This window comes from Danio aesculapii, chromosome 6, assembly GCF_903798145.1.
Source record: "Danio aesculapii chromosome 6, fDanAes4.1, whole genome shotgun sequence".
NCBI classification, from domain to species: domain Eukaryota; kingdom Metazoa; phylum Chordata; class Actinopteri; order Cypriniformes; family Danionidae; genus Danio; species Danio aesculapii.
Window position 1 is genome coordinate 28,922,270 of NC_079440.1, and position 22,668 is coordinate 28,944,937.

The following is a 22,668-nucleotide window of genomic DNA, read 5'->3' on the forward strand; positions in this document are numbered from 1 at the left end:
GCCCTGAGCACCGATTGTTATCTGTGCTCCAGAGATAAATGTTTGTGTTTTACAAGATTGGGCCCAAGACTTATCTCTGAGATAAAGTTGTAGGGGATCAAAGGCTTACAGCATCTCATGTGGCCCGACATGCTAAAGGATCTGTTGTTATTCTTAATGGAATTTTAATTGAATGAATGGATGAACTGGAACAACAGGTTTGCCCTACAAGTGCTGATCCGGCAGCTAAAGAACTTTCATTCTCAAGAAAATTACAGCAGCTTCCATGTAATCAGTCCAGACATACAGTATGTATAACATGCATCACAATGTTCCTCTGACACTGATGACCTTGAGTAACTTGTGAACCAGAGGTGACATCTGGCCTTCCACATTCTCAAGTGTTTTGGATATTTGTTGTTATAAAACGGATAGTACTGGATCTTGATTGGGCAGTTGCCTTGTTTTATTTACCATAAAGACTACACAAACTCCAACAAGTAAGTCTGTTGCTGAGTTTTTTTCACCCAACTGAACTTGTTTATTTGACATTTGTTAGATTGAGGAATGTCTGAGCAGTGTGATATGATTTTCAAAGAAATGGCAACAAACTTACAGACTTAATCTGACCAGGGACCAGATAGGCTTCACATAAATGTCTTTTTAGCCCAGAGAAGGATTATTTTATTCAATTATAAAATTTTGATGTGTGACAATTGTTGGGGCAGTGTGAACAACAGTTATTTTTTCACAACATACTAAATACAACGCAAAACTTGTTTATTGTTTATTGGTGTTTATTAACGTGTTTATTGGTGTTTGTCTGTGTGGTGTGAATTGGCCTAAACATATGCAATATCATATAAAACTTAGCAACATGAATGATCAATATACTGTCTAAACTCTTTCATTTGTATTTGAGGAGAAATAAACTGTTATTTATTTAATGAAATATGAGTGACCCCTGCTGGAATTATGTTGTGCCATTATACGAACTTTAAAAAAAAAATTGATTTCCGTCAAAGAAAGTCTTGTTATGTGGGAGAACAAACATTTTGTCATGTAAGATGTAAACGCTTATGTGTGTGAGGAACTATACACGGTTAACAATTTCCTGTGGAATCTACAGTAACAGTTCGCAGTAACTTACTGTATATCAATTACAGCAATAATACAATATTTACATTTACAGCACCATTTCTCTTGCTGTATATATGTATTTTGGAGTATTGTATATCTTTACTTTTAAATATACAGTAATTTTTCACAATGTAACATTTAAAATACAGTAACATACTGTCATAACATGTCATACACTAAAATACAGTTCATTTTACTGTTAAATACTCTGTAATTTGCAAATATATATATAACAAAACATTAACACTAACCACAGACGCAGTTATTTTGCAATTTAATAATTTTGTTAATTAAATCCTTTTCAACTAATGAAGACAAAAGCTATTAATAATAATAATAACTATAGCAATATAACAATTGTAACGTGAATGTTGTTTCCTAAATGTGTGTAGATTTCATTCTAACAGTTATTTTGGTAAAATTACAAATTAGAAAAAAACCTCTGAGTATTTCAACCTTGAATGCCCATAACAGTCAGATAGACCACATTTTTCTCATGCTTTTGAATATGTATGTCTCTGTTGTCTAACAACTTTAGGATAACAAAAGCATAACTTTCTGATCGCAAAAACATAGCTTTATCTCAGACATGTCTTTCAAAACAACATTTTCACTATGGTGAAAAAACTTCTCAGACTTTCCAGATTTCAAGTGTTCACACTTAGCTGATGATTGATTAGAAAGTGAGTTTAGCATGCCAGGTGAGAGCCCTGAGCTCATAAGATCCTCAAACTCACACTCTAAAAATATTGTTTAGATCAAACAAACAAAATTAACGCAACAGTTCATCAATATATTCAAGTTACGACAACACCTAACAAAATGAAGTTCAGACATCAAACTTTATTATGTTAGCCAAATGACCTTTTCCTCTTCAATCTGAGGCAGTTTAACATAGCATGAACTCTATTTTTAAGTTGAGTACTCAAAAAATTAAGTTGTTTCAACTATTTTTTTATTCAAATTTAAAATAAATCCAGTTTTATGTACTTAATTACCATAATTATATATGCAAGTAGCTAAAATTGTTTAATTTTTTGTATGTTTTCAAATTTACTGTTCATTTAGTTGCTTGTGCTTGTTGAAAACAACATTTTGGTTTTCCAGTATTTTTTATTTATTTTAAACCACAGTTTTTCAGTATTTTACAAAACAAAAATGTGTACTGTCCCATATAAACATTATGAAAAATAACAAAAAACATCAGTGTGTGGACCTAAAAATACAAAACAACATAAAGTGCAACATAAAGACCAAAATCTACTCTGAAATAAGTAGAGACTTCAGAAAATAATGTTCTTGAGACGCATTACTTTTGCACTAGGCTTCATCAAGTTCGAGAAACTTCACAAGTATATTTAAGCTCCTTGAGGTAGCTCAGATTCAGAGCAAATATTATGCCCATCAGCAGAGCACAGCACCTTGAGATATTCATTCCATTTATGATTCTCATGCCCTCAACCATGATGGTTTTCGTCTTGTGGTAGACTGCGGTAGAATTCCAAAGTAGACTGATCACCAATGATGGCAATTGTCATCACTTGCCTTTCAAGGTCCTCCTCAAATTCTTGTGTATTCTTGTAAAGCAAGAAAAAAACTTTTTCAAGTCAAAAAAAACACTGCTAACATCAACTGTATTTACCAGGAGTAGCCAACATTCTAGTGAAATGGAGAACATTTATTTGAAAATGAATTTACACTCAGATATCTCACCTTAAAATGTCCTTTGTGCCAAACAGTCTGCCTAAAACTTGTACGGACTTGCTTCTTGCTTTTTCAGGGGAGGAGCTTTGAAATTCAGAACACGATTTGTGTGAAAAAATTGAGTTATTAACCCAATTTCTTTGGGTTGCTACAACTTAAATATTGATTCAAACTAATTGACAGATATATTTATCTTACATTTTTTAGTTGATGTAATCAATATTTTCCTATTGTGAAAACTTATTTGTGAAAAATTGTTGTGAAAAATTATTCTGACAACTTAAAAGTTTTAATCTAATCAGCAATTTAAATTACAACAATGTATTAAGTTACAACAATGTATTAAGCTATGTAGTGGTAACAGACCTCTTGAATTATTTTTTAGAATGCAGGGCTCCCTTCCGTTTGCAGGGCTAGAGGGGAGTTTGAGCTCAGGTAGGTCTTGAGAACTGACAACTGAAAATGACAACTGGCCTGTTAAGGATTTGAACCAGTGATGTTCTTGCTGTGAGGCAACAGTGGTAACCACTGAGCCACCGTGGCGCCCTATAAAAAGAAAGGTGGAGGGGTAGGGGTGGAAAGGGGGATTCTTCAAGGCGAAGATAACTGAAGTAAGAAACTGGTTATTTATAGTGAGTTAGGAATCATCTGATTGGTGAATCATGCGTTAGCTAATGTGGGACTTGCCGTGATTGATCATAGCAACGTGCTCCTCTCGAAATTAGTTTATAAATAAACTTCACAAAGTGAGGTATGCACTTTTATACTTTTTTTCAGTTTCCATTGTATGAAACTGTTGAAATATCATATATCATAAATCATACCATATACCACTTTTTTGAGACCCTTCTGTTGGGGCACCTAACACAATAGTGTGGTTCCTGAAGGGTGGAACTAGAATTACTGTAAAAAGTTGCTTGATTGACAAACAATCTTCATTTTTCTGCTCCACCATGTCTGTTCTGTAGTTAGATCCTACCACCAGGCCCATCCCAGAACTTGGTGCGCACTGCCCATGTCCATGTCAAAGTCAGGAACAGACCATGGCCTGATATACCTCAATAGATCCAGATCCCACTTTAATCACCTTTTAACCCACCCATCCCTTCTGGCTCTCCCTCCATAATTCAATTTTTGACCTTTTGCCAAAGCTTCTCTCCTCTCCGCTCTGCGTTGGCATCTTTTGTCAGCTTCAGCAGTTCGTTGCCCACCCCCAAGACCCTCTACCACCCCCTCGGTTGGACAACATTTTTCTATGGAACAAGGACTCACCTTCCAGTAGGGGAGGTGATGCTATGGTTATGTTCTGTTGACTTTTATTTTGACTTGCTGTTCTCTTGGGGTTAGCTTCGGTTTTCCTGCTTTGTTTAATTCTAGATTCTAATTCTTGTTTGTTTCTCTTGTAACCTGTGATTTATAGCATGTCTTGTTGGATAAATATACCTTGGGGTTCAGTTGTCTTGCTTAGGATTGTTGTTAGTATGGTTTGTGTTGTATTCTCCTGTGTGTTTCTAGATTTGGATTAAACTCTATTCATAGTTGTATTCCTGAGTCATACATTTCACTGTGTTTCAAAGTTCAAGTATGCTAAACTCTGATCTGCGAATTAGCATCACATGAAGGTGTGAAACCAGTACAGTCTAATCTCTTGGATGAAATCAAAGATTACAAATTTTAAATCCGCAGAACTGGAATAACGTGTAGAATGTCGATTTTTTTATGTTGTCATATTACAGTGTGCATAGAAATGTGATTGTCCAATGGTCAGATGATCAAATAAATTAGATTTAAGCCAGTCAGCAAATACAGTTTCAGATCATCTCGAAATAGCGTTCACTATTTTACCGCATATTTCATTGAAGATAACAAATTTTTCCACTCCAATTTCCTGTAAACCTTTCTGTTTCCATCTCACTGTTTAACATAATGGATGACAGATTGAAAATAAACTCATTCCGTTCACACAAAAGTTTGGCCTTGAAGCAAAGTGAGATTTCTCTTTAAAACATCTTGCTTAGTGTCGAAGGCACGGTCTGGGAGGAGGCTGGAATCAACCTCCTTAACAATACAAAAAAAAAGTCGAATCTCTGACCATAAATGTCTGCTCGTGTTGAAAATTATCACCCCTGGATCGAGTCGCAGAACATCTGGACAGCACATCCCAGTTCTCCTTTAAGACGGAGGAAGCGTTGAGAGGTCCCACAGAGTTTCTCTTCAGGATGAGCTCAACACATGTCCTGCAGGCTCTGTGCCTACTGATGCTTTTCTCCTTGACTGCCGCTCAACAGGGCTACATGCACGAGAGCGGTGAGGACTGGGTGAACGCCTGGCGCCAGGGCTTTAACTTCCAGTGTCCCCATGGTGAGGTGTTAGTGGCGGTCAGGAGTTACTTCAGTGAGAAGGAAGGCTCGGACCGGCTGTGGAGCTTTGAGTGTCAGAGGACTCCTTACGGCTGGGGAGAGCCCAGTGAATGCTGGTGGGATGACATCAACAGGGCAGGCATGGAATGGTATGTCTGTATAAATGTGGAGATCAGTGAATTGACATGTTTGATAATATAATTTGTGTCCTTGCATGTTTGTATGAAAATGTTCTGTATATATATATATATATATATATATATATATATATATATATATATATATATATATATATATACAGTTGAAGTTAGAATTATTAGCTCCCCTTTGAATTTTTTCTTTTTAAAATATTTCCTAAATGATGTTGAATAGAGCAAGGAAATTTTCACAGTATGTCTGATAATATTTTTATTCTGGAGAAAATCTTATTTGTTTTATTTTGGCTATAATAAAGCAGTTTTAATTTTTTTTTAACCATTTTAAGGTCAAAATTATTAGCCCCTTTAAACTTTTTTCGATAGTCTACAGAACAAACCATGGTTATACAATAACTTGCCTAATTACCCTAACCTGCCTAGTTAATCTAATTAACCGAATTAATCTAGTAAATGTCACTTTAAGCTGTATAGAAGTGTCTTGAATTATATCTAGTCAAATATTATTTACTGTCATCATGGCAAAGATGAAATAAATCAGTTATTAGAAATGATTTATTAAAACTATTATGTTTAGAAATGTGTTGAAAAAAATCTTCTCTGCGTTAAACAGAAATTGGGGAAAAAAATAAACGGGGGATAATTATTCAGGGGTGTAATAATTCTGATTGCAACTGTACACTCAGAAATAAAGGTACGCAATCTGTCACTGGGGCGGTACCTTTTCGAAAGGTACAAATTTGTACCTAAAAGGTGCATATTAATACCTCAAGGGTACATATTAGTACCTAAAAAGTACAAAAGTGTTCCTTTTAAAATTTGTAGGTACTAATATGCATCCTTAAGGTATTAATATGGACCTTTTAGGTACAAATTTGTACCTTTCGAAAAGGTACCAGCCCACTGACAGATACGATAGAATATATATATATATATATATATATATATATATATATATATATATATATATATATATATATATATATATATATATATATATATATATATATATATATATATATAATATATATATAATATATATATATATATAATATATATATACACAAACACTACATTATTATCCCTTGTGTTGCAAAAATCTGAAGAGTTATTATATAATAACATTTTACGTCACTGTAGAAGAAAATACCTTAAAATGCTCCTGATTTTTCAGTCAGTATCATTTTTAGAAAATGTGTTTAATACTCAGATACGAACAGAATGTAGATGAATTTAAATAGAATATTTTTGCCAGTTGTTCAGTTGTAGTAATGCAAAAAATCTTATTTTTTACTTATTTTTTGACTTTGACATTTTAAAATGTCCAGCCATTATACATAAATTAAAATGGTTTAGATGCAAAAAAAAAACAGGTCACACTTAACAATAAGAGCTTAACAATAATGGTAGTTAATATTTTTATAACATATAAGAATAAACAATTAATTGCATTTATTAATCATAATTCAACTTTTGCTAATCATCATTAAAATTAAAGTTGTGTTTTTACCATTAGTTAATGACTTAATATTAACTAACAATGCAGAACTATTGTCATTAACTAACATTAACAAAGATGAATAAACACTGTAATAAATGTTTTGCTCATTGCTTGTTCACTGACATTAACTAGGATTTTTGTCTCCCAAAATCTGTAATGTTGAAAGTATTTTTGTTTCTTTGTTTAAGATTTTGCAAATGTCCCCACTAATACAAATAAATGAATGAAAGACTGATTAAGATGAGGAACATTAATCTCAATCTCCATTTGTTCACAAAGCACAATTAAAAATCAGCACAGTTGTGCTGTATTTATCTAAAAATATTATAGATGCAAATAGCAACAGACATCAGATATCACAAATAAAACATATGTAATGTTGTAGTTCTAATGGAAGGGTAAACTGTTTCAATGTTTAGGTGCAGCTATGGCAAATGCTTAATCTCCCCTGGATTTTAATTTCGACTGGAATGCTTTGGTATTTTTTTTGGACAGTTGCTACACAATTAAACAGATGCTGTACAGATTGACTTTGTTTGTATGATAACATTCACTCTAGCAGAAAAGATCATACAATTACATACTGATGTTTCAGCAATATGAGTTTTAGAAAGTTTGTTTCAACTTTATTTCAAAAACTTTACAATGTAGAGGACAGGTAAGGATTATTCTATTTATTAGACCAGGCATGGGCAAACTCGATCCTCGAAGGCCGGTGTCCCTGCAGAGTTTTGCTCCAACACTAATCAAACACACCTGAACACCCTAATTAGTGTCTTCAAGATCACTAGAAAGCTACAAGCAGGTGTGTTTGATTAGGGTTGGAGCAAAACTATGCAGGGACACCGGCCCTCCAGGATCGAGTTTGCCCACCCCTGTATTAGACAGTGATTTGAAAATAAAAATAAAAATCTGCTTTTGTGTAATAACATTTACTATAACAGAAAAGTCCATTAAATGACACCCTGATGTTTCAACCAATATCATTTTTAGAGCATGTTTAAGATAAATGAAGAGAGCAGATTATATTCAACAAAAATATGAGGCCAATTTAATACTAACGCTGACTTCAAGTGTCTATTAAACATAAACATAAATGAATGAAAGCCTTCGATAAGGAATATCACCTTTTTTGGACAGTTATTTGGAACAATGTTTGACACTGCACAGACTGTGAATGTTTTTCTGCTGACCGTGCCTGAGAACTTTTGGTGTGTGTGTGTGTGCCTGCTTGGTTTACACTAACTACAGTGGAGAGCTCGCTTGCATGTATGATTAGACTCAGATGTGAATGTTTACTGCAAAAAAGTTAATGCTAGCTTTCAGAGTCGAGTTCTTGCTTTGACAACATCATGATAATTTGTTTGTCTTAGCGGAAACAATGAACGTTTCTTAAATAGGACTGGAGAGAGACGAGCAGATGTTTGGGTCAATCCAGATTTCCTAAATGTCATTTAATCCTGGCCTCGGGTCAGCTGTTCTCCCCAAACCACAAGCCAACGGAAAGATAATGGCAACACTTAAGTTTAAGAGCCTTGTTTACTGCCAAAATGAAACGTTAACAATCTGCCACAAAAGTGCCTCAGACATGTTTGAATGTATATCTGTGAAGCACTTTTAGTAGCATGACATCTCATTTAGAAAAACAATGTGACATTTTAATGTTATAGGTTGTACTTTGGGATTTGTTTTTGTTGAAGCACTGCAAAGTTTGTGGAGTTCATTCCCATCACAGCATCACATCCCTGACCTGTTATTATTTCTGTTGGATTACATGCTATCTCAGCTATAGTGCTAATATTTCTGAGATGAGTTATTGCTATATATAGCCATACATTGCTATATACGCTCATTGGCCACTTTATTAGGTACACCTGTCCAACTGCTCGTTAATGCAAATTTCTTATCAGCCAATCACATGGCAGCAACTCAATGCATTTAGGCATGTAGACATGGTCAAGACGATCTGCTGCAGTTCAAACTGAGCATCAGAATGGGGAAGAAAGGTGATTTAAGTGACTTTGAACGTGGCATGGTTGTTGGTGCCAGACGGGCTGGTCTGAGTATTTTAGAAACTGCTTATATACTGGGATTTTCACACACAACCATCTCTAAGCTTGACAGAGAATGGTCCGAAAAAGAGAAAATATCAAGTGAGCGGCAGTTGTGTGGGTGCAAATGCTTTGTTGATGCCAGAGGTCAGAGGAGAATGGCTGATGGAAAGGCAACTGTAACTCAAAAAACCACTCGTTACAACCAAGGTTTGCAGAAGAGCATCTCTGAACGCACAACACGTCCAACCTTGAAGCGGATGGGTTACAGCAGCAGAAGGCCACTCCTGTCAGCTAAGAACAGGATACCGAGGCTATAATTCACACAGGCTCACCAAAATTGGACTAAAGAAGATAGGACCACGTTGCCTGGTCTGATGAGTCTCGATTTCTGCTGCGACATTCAGATGGTAGGGTCAGAATTTGGCGTTAACAACATGAAAGCATGGATCCATCCTACCTTGGATCAATGGTTCAGGCTGGTGGTGGTGTAATGGTGTGGGGGATATTCTCTTGGCACTCTTTGGGCCCATTAGTATCAATTGAGCATTGTGTCAACATCACAGCCTGAGTGTTGTTGCTGACCATGTCCATTCCTTTATGACCATAGTGTACCCATCTTCTGATGGCTACTTCCTGCAGGATAACACGTCATGTCATAAAGCGTGAATCATCTCATACTGGTATCTTGAACATGACAATGAGTTCACTATACTCAAATGGCCTCCACAGTCCCCAGAACTCAATCCAATAGAGCACCTTTGGGATGTGGTGGAATGGGATATTCGCATCATGAATGTGCAGCCGACAAATCTGCAGCAGCTGCATGATGCTATCATGTCAATATGGAGCAAAATCTTTGAGGAATATTTCCTGCACCTTGTTAATCTATCCCACAAAAGATTCAGGCAGTTCTGAAGGCAAATGGGGGTCCAACCCGGTACCAGTAAGGTGTACCTAATAAAGTGGCCGGTAAGTGTATATTGCTATATATAGCCATACGTTACTGTCATTTTTACTTAAAGTCCTGTTACTGTATAGCAGTAACTGTTTTGATTTCTGCATGCATTATGAACTTTGCAATATAAAAGTTTATTAGTAAAAATGAATAACTAAATTGTAGTATTTTTCAGATATCACGTTTTTATGTTTTGTATTAAAGAGTACAACTGCAAATCATGATTTGTGACCCCGAACCACAAACAATTCTCATGTTGCACAGGTAAATTTCAGCAATAGCCAAAAATACACTGTATGGATCAAAATGATTTTTCTTTCATGCCAAAAAAGACGTAAAGATTAAGATTAAGTAAAGATTATGTTACATGAAGATATTTTGTAAATAAATCAATACACAATTTTTGATTAGAAGTTTGCATACCTATAGCCTAATTAGCTTTATACAATATTTTTATTTTATTTCTAAAATAAAATTTAATTCAAATATTAAATAGGCCTGACATTGCTCTTTAACCATACATCAGCACAAATCTTATTTACTGAGATTTAAGGTGATGTAAATCTCAAGTAAAAGAAAATTGAAACTTATGACTTATGATTTTGATGTTGTTGTTCAGGGTCACAGTTATTAAAATTACTAAAACTGAAGTTTCTTAGCCATTTTCAAAAATCAAGTTTTTACATTAAAGAAAACAATTGCAAAAAATTAAAGAATTAACTCTTCATATATATATATAGGAAGTTGGGCTCTCAGTAAGTTGTCAGATAATTATCAGATTAACAACGATAACTGCGAGCAATTTGAAAGTTCTAATAAATTTGCGATATTTTTAGATGACACAGTTATGTTCATTGAAATAAAATGATATCACAAATTTAATTACCTCACAGTCTCCCACATACAAATTTGGTCTGTTGATCTAAAATAATTGTAAACACCATTTGCTCTTTATTGCCAGGTTTACACAGAGACCCCGGGACTAATTCTCACAGTGAAATCCTCCATTTAAAAGCTTATGAGACTGCTTGAAATGCACTGAACAGTATAAGCTTTGTTGTTTTGAACACATTAAGGATTAAACTTTTCCTGGAATAACAAGCTCATTCTACACTCACAGTGCTGCAATGCCAGGGCACACCGTGAATGGTTATTTACATAATTAATAACTGCTGCCTTGATATAATAGCATGAAATTCATACTGAATGCAGCAATCTAGAACATGTTGTACATAGTTTACAATACATATTGTACTGATTTAAACATTACACTGACTGCTTTCTTTTGTCACTTTCACTTTTGACATATTCACTCAAAGATACTAATCCTTACTAGCAATATTTTTTATTTTGTAAAGCAGCTTCAGAACAATAAGTTTCTTGAATAGACTTTGATGTTAGACAATAAAATCTAGACTCTAGCTGGCCACAGGAATGTGAATGTTTGCCCAGACGAAACATTGAAAAATTTCCCAGAGCCCTCTCTTGATTTTCCCTTTATACAACAAGTCAAATATCTTGACAATATTATCTTTTTTTCCCTCCTCCATTTCTTTCTGATAATGTGATGTGTGGTGTAATATTATAAACGTCACAGGAACTTTGGCTCAGGACTTATTAAGACTATTAAGATGACTTACAATCGATTTGACTCTCATGACAGAAGTGACCTTATTTCACCAGTTTTCCAGCTTGTTAGAACAGGAAAAGTCTGGTTACTGTGATCAGTCTCTGGAGGCATAAGAAACATGGCCATGGGCCACTCAGTGTTCCATCAAGTTCCCTTGCCTGACTCCACAGCATTTTTCCAGTGGGTTAATTGGACTCAATATAGTTTTCCCTGATCTACTGCCCACTTTGTGAGACTTCCTTAAAGCCAGTGCCAATGACCTCAGCCTGTGTTTGCTGCACACTGCTGGAGCTTTGAGAGGGAAAAACGGTCTGTCAGTCTCACTGCAGGCTGGGAATTTACAATTAAGAAGTCATATTATGCAATCTTATGCTCTTTTTCCACACTTTCTTAACAGATGTAATGCATACAATCAGTAGAGTACACACATACATACAGCAAGGAAAATAAGTATTGAACATGTTTTTTTCAATGGAAATAACATTTCCAAAGGAGCAGACATGGAATTGAACAAGATTTTGGTAAAAACCTAAAGAATACACACATAAAATAAAGCAAAAAAAACCTGAAAAATGAGTTATGTGTAATAACAATGAAATAACACAAGGCGAAAGGACTGAACTACTAAAAATTTATTTAATGCTTTATATTTTTGGTGATGCTAGCTTTAAGATGACTCTTATGTGGAGAATGGAGTCACATGCATTGTTCAGGTGTGATTTTTTTCACAGACATCAACACACTCTCAAAAAAAAAAGGTACACGGTGGTTCAAATGATGTTCCTTAAGGAACAGTTTTGTACCTTTGTAACAGTTGTACTTGATATGGTTAAGAAGAGACCTCTTATGATACTGTTCTGTATCTTTCATAGTGTGGTGATACAGTTATACATAATTCACCATAGCTTACATAGGTCATCTTATTCTGTTCTTTCAGTAAGCATTTGTTGTCAGTATTTCCTGACTAAGTTGTATGGTCTTTGTAATCACAATGCTTTATGTTGCTCAGTGTTTAGCTGTAGATTTCCTTTACCCTTTAAGGACCCTAGTGTTGTGATACTTTTTTCGACCTTTAAGGATTTGTGTGTTGGGTGAACAGAGTTTTTGTTGGATTAAAAATGACACACGCATTTCGTGTGCTCAGATAGAAAGTGCGTCTGCGACTATTTATTGACCCTTTCTACACTGGTGACCCTGACGCTTGTTTGCTGAACGTATTCAGTGCAACGACGATGACCGCGAACGCTGTCACGCTTAAACTCCCGGAGTTTTGGGAATCATCAGCGTCCGCTTGGTTCGCCCAAACCGAAGCTCAGTTCGCATTACGAGAGATCACCGCGGACGCCACGAAGTACTACTACGTTGTATCGGCATTAAACAGTTCAACGGCGTCCAGAGTGGTGAGCCTGCTGAAAAACCCTCCAGCAACGGGGAAATATGACTCTCTTAAGGCACATTTATTGAAAACTTTTGAACTTTCTGACGCTGAGAGAGCCAACAGGCTTTTCCCTCTCCAAGGACTGGGTGACAGCAAACCCTCCGAGCTAATGGACCGAATGATGGATCTCCTTGGTGAGCACAAACCGGATTTTCTTTTTGTCCAGCTGTTTCTTCGCCAGCTATCTGCCCACGTACGGGCAGCACTAGCTAACACAACGATAACTGATTGCCGGGAGCTAGCTGAAGAAGCTGATAAATTTTTTTTGGCAAGCCAACAACACTGTGTGTCTGCACTTTTCCCCGTGCATGATACTTCTACGCCACCAGAAAACCCCACCCTTTTCGCTGCAACTTCTCAACGACAGCTGCCTCCTGGCCTGTGTTTCTACCACGCAAAATTCGGAGCCAAAGCTAAACGCTGCCGTTCTCCGTGCAGTTTCGGCAGAACGGGAAACGCCAAAGCCGGCGCTCATTAGTGGCCATGAGCGTCGGCCGTGCAGGCAGGCTACTTTTCGTTCACGATGCTTTATCTGGACGCCGTTTTCTGTGTGATACAGGGGCACAGAGGAGTGTCCTACCCGCATCTCACATGGACGTAATGGCTAACAGCCACGGCCCGCCTATGGAAGCAGCTAATGGCAGCCCCATCCGCACGTACGGCACAAGGTATGTGGAGTTGTGTTTTGGCAGACATCGTTTTGGCTGGGAGTTTGTTACAGCAAAGGTAGCTTTTCCTCTAATAGGCTCAGATTTTTTGTGTGCACATGGGCTGTTAGTGGACGTTAAGAACTGCCGTTTGATTGACGCCGTCACGTTTTGTTCATACACATGCACGCTTAGCGAGGACAATTCTATCAGACTGTCTAGTATGATTCCCACTGTTGATGATTTCCACATGTTGCTCACTGAATTCCCAGCTCTTACGCAGCCCACTTTTTCTGCACTGACTGCCAAACATGGTGTGGAACATCATATAACCACTTCTGGCGCACCCGTTTATGCCCGCGCTCGTCGTCTCGACTCCATCAAGTTGGCTGTAGCCAAAGCAGAGTTCGAAAACATGGAACGCCTGGGCATAGTTCGCCGGTCAAACAGTCCTTGGGCTTCTCCGCTGCATATCGTGCCTAAACCTGGTGGCGGCTGGCGCCCATGTGGAGACTACCGACGGCTAAACGAGGCAACAACACCCGACCGTTACCCAGTTCCACATGTGCAGGACTTTTCAGCACACTTGGCAGGAAAGGTCATATTCTCCAAGGTGGACTTGGTCCGGGGATATCACCAAGTGCCCGTGCGGCCAGCAGACATTCCCAAGACAGCAGTAATCACGCCATTTGGTTTATTTGAGTTTCTGCGCATGCCGTTTGGACTCAAAAATGCAGCTCAAACGTTTCAACGGCTTATGGATTCTGTGTTGCGTGACCTGCCTTTTCTTTTCGTATATTTGGACGACATTCTGGTGGCAAGCACCTCCAAATCTGAGCATTTAATGCACCTCCGCACACTTTTTGAGCAGCTCAGTCAACATGGATTGATCGTAAATCCAACCAAATGTCAGTTTGGCTTGTCCATAATTGATTTCCTGGGGCATAGAGTCACAAAGGATGGGGCTGTCCCCCTACCATCAAAGGTCGAGGCCATTGCACAGTTCCCACGCCCACTCACAGTAAAGTCCTTGCAAGAGTTTCTTGGAATGGTGAACTTTTACCACCGTTTCATTCCCCGTGCCGCCCAACTCATGCAACCCTTGTATGAGACTTTGAAAGGTAAAAAACCTAAACACAGTGTGGACTGGTCTGCAGAAAAAGACAAGGCTTTCACAGACACTAAGGCAGCCCTAGCAAATGCTACTATGCTGGCGCATCCATCGCCCACAGCCCCGATTGCCATTACCTCGGACGCCTCTGATTATGCTGTTGGTGCAGTGTACGAGCAATGGGTGGATAGTACATGGCAGCCCCTCGCTTTTTTCAGTCGACAATTACGCCCTAGCGAACGGAAGTACAGCGCTTTTGACAGAGAGTTACTTGGCCTTTACCTTGCCATCAAACACTTCCGTTTTCTGTTAGAAGGCCGTCCATTTACCGCTTTTGTGGACCACAAGCCACTCACTTTTGCCATGGCCAAAGTGGCAGAGCCTTGGTCTGCCCGCCAGCAACGCCAACTGTCTTACATATCTGAATTCACGACTGACTTGCAGCATGTCGCCGGAAAAAACAACCATGTCGCTGACTGCCTCTCCCGTGCTATGGTTGGGGTTGTCCATTTGGGTTTAGACTACAATGACATGGCTGTAGACCAGGTCAACGACCCTGAGATACAGTCCCTCAAAACCTGCTCTACAAGTTTGCAGATAGAGGCTGTGGTTTTTGACAACGCTGGCACCACACTCTTATGTGACGTCTCCACAGGCCAGCCTCGACCAATCGTCCCCACAACATGGAGACGACAGGTTTTTAATGCAGTCCATAATCTTTCCCACCCTGGCGCAAAGGCATCACAAAGACTGGTGGCAGCTAAGTTTGTATGGCATGGCCTCAAGAAGGACGTTAGGGCCTGGGTTTCTTCATGTGTCGACTGTCAGCGGGCCAAAATACATCGCCATACTAAAGCCCCTTTAGAACTTTTCCACGTCCCAGAAAGACGATTTGACCACGTTAATGTGGACATAGTCGGTCCTCTGCCCCCTCTCATGGCTACACACACCTCCTAACCATGGTTGATAGAACCACTCGCTGGCCTGAAGTTGCCCCCCTAGCATCGATTACTTCTGCGGAAGTGGCAAGGGCATTTATTGCCATCTGGGTGGCCCGCTTTGGCACCCCTTCAGACATATCTTCAGACCGGGGCACACAGTTTACGTCTGAACTGTGGAATGCTGTGGCAGAAAGTTTGGGGGTGCAACTACACCGTACTACTGCTTATCACCCCCAGGCTAATGGGCTCTGTGAGCGTTTTCACAGGGTGATGAAAGCTGCTCTTCGGGCCAGCCTCAAGGACAGCAACTGGTTAGACAAACTGCCATGGGTCATGCTGGGCATCAGGACTGCGCCTAAGGAGGACCTCCAGGCCTCATCTGCTGAGCTGGTTTACGGCCAGCCACTGCGGGTGCCCGGTGATTTTTTCCCCAACACTTCTAGTCCTTGGTCAGCAACAGTTCAACGTGCTACATTACTGGACAATGCAAAGCTTTTTACACCAGTCCCAACTTCCCGTCATGGCCTTCCTCACTCTCACATTCCCTCTGGCCTTCAGTCAGCAAGCTATGTTTTCATTCGGCAGAATGCTCATAGGGGACCTCTACACCCACCCTATGAGGGTCCATTTCGAGTTGTTGAGGCAGGGAGTAAACATTTTGTGGTGGACATGGCTGGTAAACGGGAGCGAGTTTCAGTCGACTGCCTTAAACCAGCTCACTTGGATGTGTCCACACCCATTCTGTTGGCAAAACCCCTACGGCGCGGATGCCCCCCAGCTGCACCTTCCTCCCTCAGAACACCGCCACAGCCCCCTCAAACACGATATAACAGGGCCCAGAGTTCTGCTTCTGCAGACAAGTCACCTGTAGCCCCAGAGCGGCGGAGCCGCAGTGGTCGTTTAATCCACCCACCTCGCCGTTGACTTTTCTTTTGTTATGGTGAATTCTGGGGGGACGTGTGTGGTGATACAGTTATACATAATTCACCATAGCTTACATAGGTCATCTTATTCTGTTCTTTCAGTAAGCATTTGTTGTCAGTATTTCTTGACTAAGTTGTATGGTCTTTGTAATCACAATGCTTTATGTTGCTCAGTGTTTAGCTGTAGATTTCCTTTACCCTTTAAGGACCCTAGTGTTGTGATACTTTTTTCGACCTTTAAGGATTTGCGTGTTGGGTGAACAGAGTTTTTGTTGGATTAAAAATGACACACGCATTTCGTGTGCTCAGATAGAAAGTGCGTCTGCGACTATTTATTGACCCTTTCTACAATAGCACAGCTGAAATGAAGGTACACAATTGTTTTTATGAAAATGGTACATAGGTGTTGAACAACTCATTCTTTATAACAATATCTATGGAAATAAATATTTCTGGAAAGGCAAAGTGATTTTATGAATAATTTCCATATTAAAAAACACATAAAGCATAAAGAAACTCATAAACATGAATTATTAAGTTCTATAATACAAAACAACTGATAAAACAAAACTATAGGTATTGTAAACTAAACATTTAAGTCATTTTAATAAACATTTGGTAAGCGTTTTCGGATTAATACATTTTCATTATTGTGGTGGTACCTTCATGGATACAATATCAATATTGTATCTGCAGGTTTTAAAAACCAAAGGGACATTTTTGTTTCCCATGGTACAAATCATGTCCTTAAAAGGTTCAAACTCCAATGGTACAAATTAGTTTCTTTGTCTTATTGGCTATTCTGTTCCATAAAAAGGGTTTGTACAAGGGTTTGTACCTTCTTTGGTACAAAATTGTGGCATTTTTTCAGAAAATGTGGAGTGTAAAAATCTGTAGGTCTCGTCTATCAAATCTGATCTTTATTTTGTATTTTCTATCTATTGGATTTAAGTCAAGTGATTGGCCGGGCCACATTTTACAGCTTAATTTTCTTATTCTGAAACCATTTGAGAGTTTCTTGGCTGTGTTTGGAGCATTGTATTGCTGAAATGTCCACTCTGGTTTCATCTTCATCATCCTGGTATTTAGATGTTGGACTGAAGCGTTTAATATTCATTTTCAAAGACGAAGGTCAGAGGATTGCTGAATAACTACTGAGAGATTTCAGCTGCTGTCTGGGCTTTCACTGCCTTTCAATTCTTTTTTCCTGTGTCATTTCATTTTATTACGCATAACTTAATTTGTAAACTAATTAGATTTGGGGGTTTTTTTTGCATATATGGATTTCTTTGGTTGTTACCAACATCCTGGAAAAATGTCATGTCAACAGCACCTTTACAAATATGTTTTCTGAGAAAAATGGTGCTGTTTTCAAGACTTATTTTCCCCGCAGTACATACACAAACAACTGAAAAAATAAATTACCAAAAATACATTGTTACTAAATATATTTATAACTATTGTACAATTGTAAAATATTTTTACAATTTAGTATTTTATTTCAATATTTTCAATAGTTTTTTTGCTGTTTTATGTGAGCTAATTTAAAAAGCTATAATATATATGTACATACATTATCTATAGGGTTTATCTGTTGAAAACATCTGAGATTTTTTTTATTTTCTTTAATGAATAGAACGTGTAAAAGAACAATTTAACTGAAAAAGAAATCTTTCGTGACATTATACATGTTTCATCACTTTTAGCATCCTTGCAAAATAAAGTATTAATTCCAATAATTTCTGTAGTGCGAATCAGATAGACTGCTCTTAAAAGAGAAGCATTCATTCATTCATTCATTTTCCTTCAGCTTAGTTCCTTTATTAATCAGGGGTCACCACAGCGGAATAAACCAGCAAGTGATCCAGCATATGTTTTACACAACGAATGCCCTTACAGCCACAACCGAGTACTGAGAAACACCCATACACTCTTGCATTCACACACACACTACGACCAGTTTATTTAATTCATCTATAGCTCATGTCTTTGTAATGTGGGGGAAACCGGAGCACTCAGAGGAAACCCATGCGAACACGGGGAGAACAAGCAAACTCCACACAGAAATGCAAACTGACCGGGACTCCAACCAGAGACCTTCTTGCTGTGAGGCAACAGTACTAACCACTGTGCTGCCCCTATAAGAGAAGCATGATGCTTAAAACATTTATAAATGTGATAAATGTTTAATAAGAATAAAATAATATTGAAATATTGCCTTTATAAATATGTATGTTTTTCAGTGTATTGCTTCCTCTCCCACTCTTATAAGAGCAGTCTATCTGATTTGCACTACGGCATAGATGGCATTCCTCTGAGAGAAGGCCCTGGCCTGTTTCTTATTGGTAGAATGGTTGCCCGTAACGTTAACGTTGCTATGACAAAGGTCTGGCACTGCGGGTGACTGGGGAGTAGTGCAGAGCTCCCTGTTGTGATGACAACAGTTTGTATGGGCCATAAACAAGCAGCAACCCTAAATAAACCTGTATTTACAGAAAACCTTAAAACCCTCAGGGCTGACATTTGCAAACAACACAAACAACTTCTAAATACTGACTGGTTAAATCAATTTAGAATTGCTTGCAATTACATGAAAAAACTCATTTAACACACTAGCCATAACAGGTAAACATCTTGGTACTCTCTAACAAGCTACAATATGACATTCAGAAGTTGGTCATGTTTATACAAGTTTATTTGCAAGTGTTTACTTTGCCAAAAACTGTTTTGGTTAAAGGGATAGCTTTCCCAAAACTGAAAATTCTGTCTTCATTTGCTATCCCTTCACTTGTTCTAAACCTGTTTGATTTTCTCAGCAAAAAAAAAGATATCTTGAGGAATGCTGGAAACGGGTCATCGTTGACTTCCATATTTATTTTTCCTACTTTGGATGACAGGGTTTACCAGTTCTTTGCTTTCTTTAAATTATCTTCTTTTGCATTCAACTAAATAAAGAAATTATTAAAGGTTTGTACCACTTGAGGGTGAGTAAATAATGAGTAATTTTTTGGGGAACTATCCCTTTAAATGAAAAGGCATATAACAGTTAGTTTCAGTTCCAGTTTGTGTTACAGCCCTCCAATTTGTTCGGACGAAAAGGCAAGCAAAGAGTAATGACTCATTTTTTGTGTCACTGAAATGTGCAACTGAAACTATTTGTGCAATATTGCCTATTTTATTCAGCTACGAAACAAGGAAGTTGTCTTTATGACAGTGATGAGCCTAGTAGCTACAGTATATGAGTGAGTCACTTAATCATTTTACCCAACCAATTAATTTAGTATTGATTATTCAATCAGGTAAAAAATGGTGAGATGTATTTATTAAATGAGGCATTGAAAAATGATAATTTGACAATAATGATTTATTCTGAAAGGAATATGAACTGTGAGTCAGTCAATCTTTCACCTAATCGATTTGTTCATAAATGATGATTCTTTCTGGAAAAATGAAACATCCCTGTGACGTGGTAAAAGAAAATTGGATGAAACTAAAGTCGTGCACACACAGTATTTTTATGCTGACACCAAACGTGGAATTCTGTATTTGCGCAAGAACATTGAATACAATGCAAAGTTAAAACAGAGGCTGATTACCATCCTGTGGTGTGAACGACATGGAATACACAATGCGTTTGCCATGAACAGAATTGCTCTCAATTGTGTCTTCCATGTTCGGTGTGAACCCAACTGTGTTGGTAAATCAGAAAGGAGAAAAAAGCACGCACGCTGATGTCATAATGCAAAAACTCCAGTTGTAGTGGCCATGCAACCATTCTGTACTAATAGTTTTGGAAAATATTCACCCTGGCTAGAGTTTTCAGAAACATTCGATTTCAGTCGCGTTTTCGTGTGAACAAACAAATTACGTAGCAAACTGCAGTTTTGAAAATACTCGTGTTAATGTGGACAGGCCTTAATTTAGCCGTAGTGTATGAATGTGAATGAGAATGTAGATAGGTGTTTCCCAGCACAATTAGTGAATGCACAGTTAGTTAGGTTGCAGAAGGAAGGTCATCCACTGGTAAAACATATGACTGAGTAGCTGGAGGTTCATTCCCCTGTGGCGACCCCTTAGCAGGGACTAAGCTGAGGAAAAGTGAACTGACTTTTTGAATAATTTACTCAAACTGCTTATTGAACAATGCATTAGCTTATAATTTATCACTCACCATCATTTAAAAGACTTCCTTTAAAGACCTCTAATAGCAAATTAAAGTTCGGAAAGGGACAGAACTATTGCTTTATTTATGCCTGTTTGTCTGACACACATTGCTTTTGGGGTTTTGGTCAGTCTTTCAGCATAAACAGAAAGATGCACACAAGACAACCTCACACCACCACATGCCACATGTGGGACAGACAGTCTCTTTGAGCCCTCAGAAAACCCAAACATTCCAAAGCTTTCTTTTGAAAGATTCATATTCATTTAGAGGGATAGTTCACTCAAAATCTGTCTTCATTTACTCCTAAAACGATATACCTATATTATATTCCTTAACGTTTAAAATTCTTGGAAAAAAAACTATATTTAGAAAAAGTTGAGAACTGTTAACCAGCACGGAAAAAAATGATGTCTGCAAAACTGTTGCAAACAATTTCATTGGGTTGAATTTAAACAAACAAACTAAATTGAGTAATGTTCAACTTAATTCGTTTGTTTAAATTCAGCCCAAATAAACTGTTTACAACCCCTTAACTTAAAATTTTTTTGTAAATCCAAGGTATCATCTTTGAATCATTTTTTTCAGTGAGCTTTCTTCAAAATATCTTTGTATCCAATAAAAGAAAAGCAATCATTAAAGTTTGAATCCACTTGCAGATGTGTAAATAGTGAGTACATTTTAATTTAAAGGAGAAACTATCCCTTTAGCAATTAACACACATCCGTTGTTCAGCCTCTTCATTCAGTATAAAAGCCCTTTCTGTATTCTCTACATTACAGGTCTTCAGTTTGCACTAGTAATGGACTGGTAGCAGGAGTGCAGAGTAAGTACTTTGAAGCGGTTCTGGATCGAGAATGGCAGTTCTATTGCTGTCGATACGCCCAAAGGTGCCCCTATTCCTGCTGGTGAGTTCTCATAGAGTTAACAAACAACCCATTAAGTCATTCGCCATAATGGACATAATGGTGATTAGATTAAAATGAGACAATAGGATGTTTTCCATGTAATTTAAGACCTTCCAGTTAATTGCATGTTGATGGTTTATGCACAGGAAGACGTATGATGTTCCAGAGTACTACAGAGAAGAGGGCGAGATGGTAGTTCCCAGTTACGGCTACTTCATAAGGGGGGCTCAAACTACTTTTAGTGGTGTACTGAGGTCTGTATGAACACTGTTGTCTTTTTCATTTGAATATTTTGCACCTAAAGCATTTTTAGGGTTGTTACTGCATACTAATTGGTTTTCTGTTGACTTTTACATGTATTGCAGGGATCGGCAGTGGAAGTACATCCTGTGCCGAATGACAGACTTTGATTGTCAGTTTCAAAACTACTGACTGCATTCACTAGCACTAACAGAAAACATGCCATAGTCCAATTTAGCATTAGCTTTACAGTTTACATGTTCTGTATACTCCTGCATTGATTGCCATGTCTTCGTATTTTGCTGCAATTTTACTTATTTCCATTTTTAAACACTTAAATATAATCATTTAAAAAAAAAAAAAAAGAATCGAAAGCATTTTTATATTGTTATCTGTTATAAATAGCTTTTACATACAATTGTGTAATTCAGCCATGTAATAAAAACTGCATAAAGTTAAATAATTTACTTAAACAGTATATAGCAGTGTAACCGTTTACATTACAGCACTAAGAACACTTAAAAACTGTTGCCCAAAAATTATTAAAATATTGATATCTTTGGAAAATGCGTTCATCTCATTTTGTGTGTTTGTGTGTTGTGCAATACACATTGTGACTGTTTGCCTCTTCACCCTTTTCCCATCTGTTTTCTAGTTTGCTTGAGCAAGTGACTTATTTCAGCAGCAGATGTGGCCAGATATCTGATCTCTGTGTATGGGTTCAATTGTTGCTTTTATAAATACTGCATACTGAATTTGACCTGAACGTTGAATTTGAGAGTTTGTTTGAAAAAACACCTATTAATAAATTAGGTTGTTT

At 37.7% G+C, this 22,668-nt stretch overlaps 1 protein-coding gene across 1 annotated transcript; it reads left to right on the top strand.

Moving 5' to 3' along the window:
• The first annotated feature begins 4,925 nt into the window (after positions 1–4,925).
• dpt (dermatopontin) lies at positions 4,926–22,415 on the top strand. The gene is made up of 4 exons (XM_056459892.1): positions 4,926–5,332; positions 21,483–21,608; positions 21,755–21,862; positions 21,974–22,415. The coding sequence occupies exons 1-4, from the start codon at positions 5,043–5,045 to the stop codon at positions 22,038–22,040; spliced, it is 591 nt and encodes a 196-aa protein (XP_056315867.1). The 5' UTR covers positions 4,926–5,042; the 3' UTR covers positions 22,041–22,415.
• The last annotated feature ends 253 nt before the right edge of the window (positions 22,416–22,668 follow it).